At 42.3% G+C, this 11,840-nt stretch overlaps 1 protein-coding gene across 1 annotated transcript; it reads left to right on the forward strand.

Annotated features, from left to right (window-relative positions):
• fgf2 (fibroblast growth factor 2) lies at positions 1 to 11,833 on the forward strand. The gene is made up of 3 exons (XM_041840812.2): positions 1 to 672; positions 2,700 to 2,803; positions 10,898 to 11,833. Exons 1-3 carry the CDS (start codon positions 495 to 497, stop codon positions 11,081 to 11,083), a joined length of 468 nt encoding a protein of 155 aa, XP_041696746.1. The 5' UTR covers positions 1 to 494; the 3' UTR covers positions 11,084 to 11,833.
• The last annotated feature ends 7 nt before the right edge of the window (positions 11,834 to 11,840 follow it).

Raw genomic sequence — 11,840 nt, forward strand, 5'->3', positions numbered from 1 at the left:
TTCAGTTAGAACGTCAAAGTGGGCTTGTGCAAGTGTGTGTGTGTGTGTGCTCGCATTGGAGGGCGCATGCGAACTGAGGCCCACACGGGAAGCCTCTCCAGATTTCTGCCAGCTGCCTTGCTATAAACATTTCAGAGTGGAGGAAGAAGACTATGGAGGGGGGAACACACGAATCCCCATCCAAACTACCCTCGAATATCAACTCTTAGCGCTTTCTTAAAGAAACTAGTAGAGGCCAGAGAGAGTGGACCTTGCCGTCGAGGCTAACAAGCACCTTTCGAAGTGTTGTACGCGCTTCGTTTCCTCTCGGCTTGGGAATAGAGGGCATGCTGCACCAGAGGGGGGGTTCTCAAACAAACTATCTGACCCTGGTGGTTAACTAAAGTCAGGCTCTGTGAGGCTCGCTGGAGGAGGGAGGGAACAGCAGTTAGCGTGAGGCCACCGTGGGGCTGCTGCGCTGCTAACACACAGCAGCAGGGAAGAGGGAAGAGGAGATGGCCACAGGAGAAATCACCACTCTACCCGCCACACCTGAAGATGGAGGCAGTGGTGGCTTCCCTCCAGGAAACTTTAAGGAGCCCAAGAGGCTGTACTGTAAAAACGGGGGCTACTTCTTGAGGATAAACTCTAATGGAAGTGTGGACGGGATCAGAGAGAAGAACGACCCCCACAGTAAGTAGTTCCAGTCCATTGCACGGCAGACAAAGCTTCTTTATGCTTTTAAAGGGCGACAGGGAAGTAACCACGTGCGTTTATGGCTTCTCCAACATTCAAATCAAAGAAGTTTGTCTAGTTGTTGTATATTAGCCTTTGCAAGTGCATTCATGAATGTGGTGTGTGTATATTTTGATCTCATTCAAGTCACCTTGGTGTGTAACACTGCCATACATTAAAATGGCACTGCGATTGCGTCACTTGTAATTGAAATGTCCAGAATTAAAATATGACTTAGCTTTCGTGTGAAATGTGTATTAACACATAGACCAACTCTATAGTTCACATAAGTAAAGGCCATTGATAGTAATTGAGGATCTAGGTTTGTGTTCTAATCATTTCAGTATAATATTTGAGTGTCATTGATTAGCTTTAAATGTAACATGCAACAACAAGAAATATGTAGGGTTTTCCCTTGACACATTGAAACCATCTCATCACTCACTATCTAGTTGTTTTTTCTTCAATGTATGTATCTCAGATTGCATCAGTAATTGGTAGGAGGAGAAGGGACCCATGTCGAAGACGGGGTTTTCATCACAGGAAGCACTGCTCAGTGGAACAGGTGCACTCAAACAGCTGTCCAAAATCTATCACAAGCAATTAACTAGTAAGAGTGGAGAAAAGAGACAGACATTGGCCATTTCAATTACTGCCAAAAAATTGGCATCTCATGTGCTTTACAGCACCATTTATCTTTAATCAATAAGGCATATATTCTATAAGTGTATGTAATAACAAATACACTAAACTGGAAGAGAACTCATTTTCTGTTATGACCATTCATTTGCGTCTTCAATATGATTAAAGCAAGGGATGATGAAATTAACCATGGCTGAAAGAGAACGTTTCACTTAGAGATGTGATCACAAGACCTATTGCACAGATGTTCAGTAAACACGGGATGCTCCCTTGCACACAACAACTACTAATTATGTATTCATTCAGAGAGGAATGGATCTTGATGACATTAGTCATTACACAAACCCTAAGTGCATACAGATGCCTCTGATATATACGTTTACAATGTACTGTATCATAGTTTAGGCCACTATCTTGCCATTTTGCCTTATGAGGCCTGTTTAATAGGAACTCTTTTTGTTTAGTTTTTTGAACTATGCTATAAATATACTATTGAAATATGCTTAGTTGGCACAGCACATGAAGGCTTATCTGACTCTACAAAAAGTTTGAAGTATTATAATCTGGGTGCTTCTACTCAACCAAATACGTAACTTACAATAAACCATTACAGCAATATACAAATATTGTTACTCAAAATATGAAAACTAAAGAACGATGTATCTTGCTTGTTTTATAAAAATATTTATCAAGATACTTTTTTTTGCCTCTGATATAATATATAAGTCTGCTATATCCATCCCTTTTCAACACCACTAATAACATACACTGAGTGTACAAAACATTAAGAACACCTTCCTAACATCTATACTGAAAAAAAATATAAACGCAACATGTAAAGTGTTGGTCCCATGTTTCATGAACTGAAATAAAAGATCCCAGAAATGCTCCATATGCACAAAAAGCTTATTTCTCTCAAATTTTGTGCACACATTTCTTTACATCCCTGTTAGTGAGCATTTATCCTTTGCCAAGATAATCCATCCAACCACGCCAGCCCAGGACCTCCACATCCGGCTTCTTCATCTGCGGGATCGTCTGAGACCAGCCACCCGGACAGCTGATGAAACTGAGGAGTATTTCTGTCTGTAATAAAGCCCTTTTGTGGGGAAAAACTCATTCTGATTGGCAGGTCCTGGCTCCCAAGTGGGTGGGCCTATTCTCTCCCAGGCCCCTGCCCAGTCATGTGAAATCCGTAGATTAGGGACTAATGAATTTATTTCAATTGACTGATTTCCTTATATGAACTGTAAAATCGTTGAAATATTTCCATGTTGCGTTTATATTTTTGTACAGAATCTAATGGAGATCACTGTGACACTAAAACATTTCCCCCTCCATAGTCAAGCTTCAACTCCAGGCGACCTCGGTGGGGGAGGTAGTGATCAAAGGTGTCTCAGCCAACCGTTATCTGGCTATGAATGGAGATGGAAGACTGTTTGGAGCGGTGAGTGAGCCTCTCCTTCCTTTAAGCAGCACCGCTATGATATTGTCATGGTCAACAACTCATTATTTACTCTAACAGGGACAGTATAATGCCTAAGATAAAGGGTTTTAATTAAGTTATGCTGAAAGCAAATATTATGTTGTCATACTATTACAGGTTTTGGTTTTTCCATTTATGTTACGAGGTTGGACTTTTAGCAGGTATAGCATGTTAGCACATAGGGTGCACCGATTGGTCTCACCTCACTAGTCAGTATGTGTTACACCTGTACTGGCTTGTCCATCTCGTTAGAGGGAAGGTGTTTCACCTGTGCTGGCCTTTAAGAGTGGCTGGCCCAGTGCTCCAGTTGTCTTGAGAGATGTGGAGGGTCAACACCTTTAGTTGGCTCTCCCTATTTGAGTTCTAGACAAACAATCATTTATCTGATCTTCACTGTTTTCATTTTGCTCTACTTTTTGGTTTGCTTCCTGTCTTTAAGCTTGGTGTGGGTTTTAATATTTGCCTGTTCTTGGGCAAATTTTGTGGGCGCCCACAATGGGTCTTTTAGGTCCCTGTTGTTGTTGCTAGTCAACTTTCAGTGGACACCCCCATGAGTGTCTTTCAGAACCTCTCCTCAAACCCCACCTCTTTTGTTTTAGTTTTTGTCAGTGACTCTTTGTTACTTCTCCTTTCTGTTTGAGGTACAATTTTTGGTTTTCTTGCTGGGGAACGTAACAAAATGGAGGCTAGTCTGGGATTTGTACCCGGGACCTCTCGCACCCGAAGCGAGAATCATACCCCTAGACACCCTGTGCCTGTGGGATGGCTGAGTAATTTAGAGATTCTAGAAAACCTTGATGTCTTTTTGGCACACTTGCCTCCGGAGAAAAAAGGCGACATTGTTGCACTGCTTTTAGAATTTCAGGGTTTATTCTCAATGTGCAAACTCAGACAAATGTACTAGAACATGACATTGACTTTGGGGACTCTTCCCCCAATCAAACAACATGCCTATCGAGTGAACCCTGAAAAGAGAGAGAAACTCTGCAGTGAGGTAGAGTTCATTCTTGAGCACGGCATTGCACAATATGGCAAAAGTCAGTGGAGTTCGCCCTGTATATTAGTACCTAAGGCGGATGGGTCTCCGCGGTTTTGTTCAGATTTTCGGAAACTCTATTCCGTTACAAAGTTGGACTCGCATCGTTTGCTCAGGGTCGACGATTGTGTGGACCGTGTTGGCGCTGCTAAGTACATTAGCAAGTTGGATCTGCTGAAGGAATATTGTCAGGTTCCTCTAACTCAGTGCGCCAAAGTTGTCTGCTTTTGTCACTGCTGATGGTTTGTTCTCCTACCTTGGTCTCCCGTTCGGGTTACGAAATGCCAGAGCTATGCACCTCGTGCTACGTGGCCTAGAAAATGCTGAGGCATATTTAGATTATGTGGTCGTATTTAGCACGACTTGGCGCCAACACCTTCAGGATATTGGGAGTCTGTTCGGGCGTTTTGCAGCTGCCAACCTGAAAGTTAATCTGTCAAATGTGGTGGAGCAAGGGAAAGTCCAACCGGTCCTGGTAAAAGTGGAGGCCATCAATAACTTTCCTGCGCCAGCTTCTTGCCACGAACTGCGCTGATTCGTGGGAATGGCTGGCTACGACAGGGCTTTTTGCAAGAACTTTGCCAAGGTTGTTGCGGCACTTACAAATTTGACCAGTCCGAAAGTCGGTTTTTCCTTTGGAGCCCGGAATGTCAGGAGTCTTTTGAGAAGACAAAGACAATCGTCCGTTCGCTCTGTACACCGATGCCAGCGATGTAGGCGCAGGGGCTGTGCTCCTACAGAAAGACGATAACAATGTTGAGCTCCCAGTGGGTTACTTTTCAAAGAAATTGGCCTCAAACCAAAAACACTACATGACTATCGAGAAGGAGACGCTCACTTTGGTACTGGCTCTCCAGCACTTTGAGGTTTATGTATTGGTCTCTGCACCTCTGGCCTATACCAATCATAACCCTCTTGTTTTCCTGAAAATATTATTTATCTTTGTGTAGAATAACAATCAACCAATCAATGCAAAAACACAGATATTGAAAAAAATTATTCTGAAAATCAACCTGCAATAGAGCATGTTGGGAAATATGATAATGATGGGCATGGTTTTCAGTGTTTTACTCTATTTAGAGTAAAAATGACACAATCACACTCAACTCTGGTTACTAAAACCAACACTGGGGTTATTTAACACCACTGAGTGTTAATTTAACTCCCGAATCACTAGAAATGTTACACTGAAAGAAACTAGGTAACACTGGCCAATTGGCTGTGTACCATACAATACATTGCTGGTTCACTCACTCCCTTCTCCAACTCTCTGCTCAATAAAATCAAAGAAAATACTAATTTGAAAGACAGAAATCATGGCAAAGATAAACTATGTCTGTACTGTATGTAAATTGATTAAGAGAATACCAGAGTGCATTCGGAAAGTATTCAGAGCCCTTTACTTTTTCCACATTTTGTTACGTTACAGCCTTATTCTAAAATGGATTAAATCGTTTTTTTCTCTCATCAATCTACACACAATACCCCCATAATGACAAAGCAAAAATGTATTACAAATAGAAAACGGAAATATCACATTTACATAAGTATTCAGACCCTTCACTCAGTACTTTGTTGAAGCACCTTTTGGCAGCGATTACAGCCTCAAGTCTTCTTGAGTATGACACTACAAGCTTGGCACACCTGTATTTGGGGAGTTTCTCCCATTCTTCTCTGCAGATCCTCTCAAGCTCTGTCAGGTTGGATGGCGAGTGTCGCTGCACAGCTATTTTCAGGTCTCTCCAGAGATGTTTGACTGGGTTCAAATCCGGGCTCTGGCTGGGCCACTCAAGGACATTCAGAGACTTGTCCCGAAGCCACTGCTGCGTTGTCTTGGCTGTGTGCTTAGGGTCATTGTCCTGTTGGAAGGTGAACCGTCGCTCCAGTCTGAGGACCTGAGCGTTCTGGAGCAGGTTTTCATCAAGGATCTCTCTGTACTTTGCTCCGTTCATCTTTCCCTCGATCCTGACAAGCCTCCCAGTCCCTGCCGCTGAAAAATATCCCCACAGCATGATGCTGCCACCACCATGCTTCACCGTAGGGATGGTGCCAGGTTTCCTTCAGACATGACGCTTTGCATTCAGGCCAAAGAGTTCAATCTTGGTTTCATCAGACAAGAGCATTTTGTTTCTAATGGTATGAGAGTCCTTTAGGTGCCTTTTGGCAAACTCCAAGCGGGCTGTCATGTGCCTTTTACTGAGGAGTGGAGTCTGTTTCGCCACTCTACCATAAAGGCCTGATTGGTGGAGTGCTGCAGAGATGGTTGTTCTTCTGGAAGGTTCTCCCATCTCTGCAGAGGAACTCTGGAGCTCTGTCAGAGTGACCATCGGGTTCTTGGTCACCTCCCTGACCAAGGCCCTTCTCCCCCGATTGCTCAGGTTGGCCGGGCGGCCAGCTCTAGGAAGAGTCTTGGTGGTTCCAAACTTCTTCAATTTAAGAATGATTGAGGCCACTGTGTTCTTGGGGACCTTCAATGCTGCAGACATTTTTTGGTACCCTTCCCCAGATCTGTGCCTCGACACAATCCTGTCTCTGAGCTCTACGGACAATTCCTTCAACCTCATGGCTTGGTTTTTACTCTGACATGCACTGTCAACTCTGCAACCTTACATATAGTTATGGTCAAAAGTTTTGAGAATGGTCTTCACAAAGTTTGCCGCTTCAGTGTTTTTAGATATTTTTGTCAGATGTTACTATGGTATACTGAAGTATAATTACAAGCATTCCATAAGTGTCAAAGGCTTTTATTGACAATTACATTAAGTTTATGCAAAGAGTCAATATTTGCAGTGTTGGCACTTCTTTTTCAAGACCTCTGCAATCTGCCCTGGCATGCTGTCAATTAACTTCTGGGCCACATCCTGACTGATGGCAGCCCATTCTTGCATAATCAATGCTCCAAGCAGAATTTTTTTTTGTTTTGTTTGTCCACCCGCCTCTTGAGGATTGACCACAAGTTCTTAATGGGATTAAGGTCTGGGGAGTTTCCTGGCCTTGGACCCAAAATGTCAATGTTTTGTTCCCCGAGCTACTTAGTTATCACTTTTGCCCTATGGCAAGGTGCTCCATTATGCTGGAAAAGGCATTGTTCGTTACCAAACTGTTCTTGGATGGTTGGGAGAAGTTGCTCTCGGAGGATGTGTTGGTACCATTCTTTATTCATGGCTGTGTTCTTAGGCAAAATTGTGAGTGAGCCCACTCCCTTGGCTGAGAAGCAACCCCACACATGAATGGTCTCAGGATCCTTTATTATTGGCATGACACAGGACTGATGGTAGCGCTCACCTTGTCTTCTCCGGACAAGCTTTTTTCCGGATGGCCCAAACAATCGGAAAGGGGATTCATCCGAGAAAATGACTTTACCCCAGTCCTCAGCAGTCCAATCCCTGTACCTTTTGCACAATGTCAGTCTATCCCTGATGTTTTTCCTGGAGAGAAGTGTCTTCCTCGCTGCCCGTCTTGACACCAGGCCATCCTCCAAAAGTCTTCGCCTCACTGTGTGTGCTCATGCACTCACACCTGCCTGCTACCATTCCTGAGCAAGCTCTGCACTGGTGGTGCCCCGATCCCGCAGCTGAATCAACTTTAGGAGACGGTCCTGGTGCTTGCTGGACTTTCTTGGGCGCCCTGAAGCCTTCTTCACAACAATTGAACCTCTCTCCTTGAAGTTCTTGATGATCCAATAAATGGTTGATTTAGGTGTAATCTTACTAGCAGCAATATCCTTGGCTGTGAAGCCCTTTTTGTGCAAAGCAATGATGACGGCACGTGTTTCCTTGCAGGTAACCATGGTTAACAGAGGAAGAACAATGATTTCAAGCACCACCCTCCTTTTAAAGCTTCCAGTCTTTTATTCTAACTCAATCAGCATGACAGAGTGATCTCCAGCCTTGTCCTCGTCAACACTCTCACCTGTCTTAATGAGAGAATCACTGACATGATGTCAGCTGGTCCTTTTGTGGCAGGGCTGAAATGCAGTGGAAATGTTTTTTTTTAAGTTAATTTTCATGGCAAAGAGGGACTTTGCAATGAATTGCAATTCATCTGATCACTCTTCATAACATTCTGGAGTATATGCAAATTGCCATCATAAAAACTGAGGCAGCAGACTGTGAAAATTAATATTTGTGTCATTCTCAAAACTTTTGACCATGACTGTAGACAGGTGTGTGCCTTTCCAAATCATGTCCAATCAATTGGATTTACCACAGGTGGACTCCAATCAAGTTGTAGAAACATCTCAAGGATGATCAATGGAAACAGGATGCACCTGAGCTCAATTTCGAGTCACATAGCAAAGGGTCTGAATACTTACGTAAATAAGGTATTTCTGTATTTACGGTTTCATTCGTTTGCAAACATTTCAAAAAATTTGTTTTCGCTTTGTCATTATGGGGTATTGTGTGTAGATATGAGATTTTTCATTTTTTATAATCCATTTTAGAATAAGGCTGTAACGTAACAGAATGTGAAAAAAGTTAAGGGATCTGAATACTTTCCGAATGCACAGTATTTACAAAAGTATGTGGACACCCCTTCAAATTAGTGGATTCGGCTATTTCAGCCATACCCATTGCTGACAGGTGTATAAAATGGAGCACACAGCCATGCAATCTCCATAGACAAACATTGGCAGTAGAATGGCCTTACTGAAGAGCTCAACGTGGCACTTTCATTGGATGCCAGCTTTCCAACAAGTCAGTTCGTAACATTTCTGCCCTGTTAGAGCTGCGGCAGTCAATGGTAAGTGCTGTTATTGTGAAGTGGAAACATCTAGGAGCAACAACGGCTCAGCTGTGAAGTGGTAGGCCACACAGTTTGGGGAAGGCCCTTTCCTGTTTCAGCATGACAATGCCCCCATGCACAAAGCGAGGTCCATGGAGAAATGGTTTGTCGAGATTGGTGTGGAAGAACTTGACTGGCCTGCACAGAGCCCTGACCTCAACCCTATCGAACACCTTTGGGATGAATTGGAACGCCGATTGCGAGCCAGACCTAATCTCCCAACATCAGTGCCCGACCTGACTAATGCTTGTGGCTGAATGGAAGCAAGTCCCCGCAGCAATGTTCCAACATCACCCAGAAGAGTGGAGGCTGTCATAGCAGCAAAGGGGGACCAACTTAAATTGATCAGATTAGCCAAACTCCTGTTAAAGTTTAAACACGGAGGTTAACACTAATACTCAGGCACTATTTAAAAGGGACAAAAAAAAACGTATTGCCTTCCAAACAATCCTTCATGCCTTCCAAACAAGATTTATTGCCTTCTAAATGATCATCAAATAACCCTTTTCCCCCAAATTGGTCCTTAGGATGAAAAAGGCGCTAGGTAGAACCCTTTGTCTTACAAAGAACCCTCATTTTCCAAAAATGCTTCTTGGTAGAAAAACTTTTGGAACCCTTTTTTTAAAAGAGTGTGTTAGCAGTGAACAGAGGTACTTCTGGGCTACTGTAGAAGTGTGAGCAGTGATGACTGAATGATGTGGTTTTGAGGTTCAGAGGGCTCCTCCACAGTGTATTTAAACCCCAGGAAGTGTTTCCTGTCACTTCCTAATGAGTAGCCAGGCCAGCCACTGGGCACTCACTGGCAGACACATTACAGGCACTGCACCATCACTGATGTGGTCAGTCACTCAGAAGCTGCTCTCAGGGTGAGGGAACGCTCCAGTTTAGTTGTAGCCTGCTGGAAGTATGTTGTTATGCGTTTGGGATTGTATTATTTGTCCTTACTTATTATTTGTCCCCACTCACCAGTCTTATGTACAGGGTCACAAGCTGCTATACAAGCATTCAGTTCTTTTCACCTCAAATCTCTTTCCCCTAATAATAGATCTGATCCTGAGTAAAGTTTCCATGATATCACCGTCACATGTCAGAATGTTTGGATAGACTGTATTTACACAATATATTTAGAAAATATTAGGTAATGGGGATTGATTTGAGGTAAATATAAATGAATACAGTTACTGTTTCCCTGTGTTGCTAACCTCTGAATTGAACTTCTTATTGGGTTCTCCCATGCCTGTTGTAAGTGCCAGGAAATGCTTCCATGTAGGGTTAGTTCAGGCCACAACAGTTCTCCTTTATAGGTAGCCATGGTTGAATGGAAAACAGGCCCCCTCTTGTTGGATAGGACATGGGCAGAGAATTCATTTGGCAACATAGCTTTGAGACAGATGTGATTGATGTCATCAGGTCTTCCACATTGTGGAAACAGTGTTGTTTTTCCCATTCATACTCATGTAATGAAAAAACATTTAAATGTCAGTCATACAGCAAGTCTATTATTGAACACTGAATACGGATTTGTCCACTAGAAATTAAGTTACTTAAAAAATAAATTCACACCTCTTTGGCTTGGCAGAATTTCTGTTGAACTACTGAAAAATATCTTAATTAGTGTGTGACATTAAACAGCAGTTGACTGTTCTGGAGTCTCCACCGAAACAATGGAGGTATTGAGGTCTGAGGTGTTTTACAGGGTGAATCAACATCAATAAAATTACAAGCTTTTCCCGTTTCTCCACAGAGCATGTAAAAAGGAACTATATTAAATGCTGTCAAAATTAAATGGCTTATTTTGATTAAATGTCATAAAGGACCATGAAACATTTTGTTAACATTACAACTATTAGTATTTCTACGTTTCCCCTGGCAGCTAGGACCTAGGCTAAACCCTAGATTAAGTCATGTACATGAAATGTTTATTATTGTTTAATATTATGAATAACCATCATTGCCCAAAGCTTGGCACTGGTGGACATTCCCTATTGAACATTGCTTTTAGTCCAGGAGTAGGTTTAATAATCTGGTTCTGGGAAACCAGCCCATTGTGTTTTATTGCATAATACAAACATGTTTTCAGTGTTTCATTGACATTTATCATTGGTTCAGTTTACAATATGAAACTGGATCAATTGTATCCAAGAATAATACAACTGGATCAACTGTCAACAAGTGTATTAAATTAACCTCTAATTTAATATCTAATGTTTTTACTTTGTTCTCTCGCTCTTCAGAGACGGACAACAGATGAATGCTACTTCATGGAGAGGCTGGAGAGTAACAACTACAACACCTACCGCTCTCGGAAGTACCCTGACATGTATGTGGCAATGAAAAGGACTGGCCAGTACAAGTCAGGATCCAAAACTGGACCCGGCCAAAAAGCCATTCTCTTTCTCCCCATGTCAGCTAGACGCTGAGCTCACCTTGTCTTACCAATCTTAAAAGTCAGCCTGGCTGCAGTGCAAACAAACAAACGAGATATGAAAAAGACAATGGAGCTTATTCATCATCAGCAACATCATCATCATCCCTGTAGTTGGGTTCTTCAACGGCAGGCATTTCAATCAATGGTGAAGGTGCATAAAGATGGTGGTCCCCCATGTCCTTACAACAAACGCCTCATTTGTTAAGTTTGCCGTATTGTACAGTGCTCTCCATTACTATTTTTATATTGGCATTAGTGCAGTATACATGATCCCAATTCTAGCTCCAAGACAGTGGCAAATAATCAAATAAAAAGTAGATTGTGCTGATTTATTGGTGCATTGAACCATGTCACGCACCGTAGTTTAAAAACTATGTGGATAGTGCTCAAACAATGACTGAATGAATTTCTCCATCTTTATGCACCTTCGCCATTCAACTATATAATGTGAGTTTGACTAAGGCTGCTTCAAATATTGTAATGTACATTGATAATCTGCATATTCTTTCTCTATTTAACAATTTAGAAAATACATTTTAGACAAAAGTGAAAGTGAGATGCCACTTTGTAGTTCTGGGCTTTAAAAAGTAAAGTTTTACTGCACGGCAGTAAAGGCTAGCTTTTTCATGCCCAGAACTTTACTTGATAAAACTTTTAAATAGAACATTGGGTTTGCAAAGCTAAATCGAGCACACCATTACTCTCTAAAGTCATTGCAAGACAAACAGTAGACCTAGTACCTCTTTTAC

The sequence above is a fragment of the Coregonus clupeaformis genome, chromosome 2 (assembly GCF_020615455.1).
Source record: "Coregonus clupeaformis isolate EN_2021a chromosome 2, ASM2061545v1, whole genome shotgun sequence".
Lineage (NCBI taxonomy): Eukaryota > Metazoa > Chordata > Actinopteri > Salmoniformes > Salmonidae > Coregonus > Coregonus clupeaformis.

Bases quoted from the DNA above. Each gene is read 5' to 3' on its own strand.
- fgf2 (XM_041840812.2), top strand. From the start codon at position 495: ATGGCCACAGGAGAAATCACCACTCTACCCGCCACACCTGAAGATGGA. The intron at 673-2,699 runs GTAAGTAGTTCC...CCCCCTCCATAG, and splicing joins AGAGAAGAACGACCCCCACA to TCAAGCTTCAACTCCAGGCG. The intron at 2,804-10,897 runs GTGAGTGAGCCT...CTCGCTCTTCAG, and splicing joins ATGGAAGACTGTTTGGAGCG to AGACGGACAACAGATGAATG.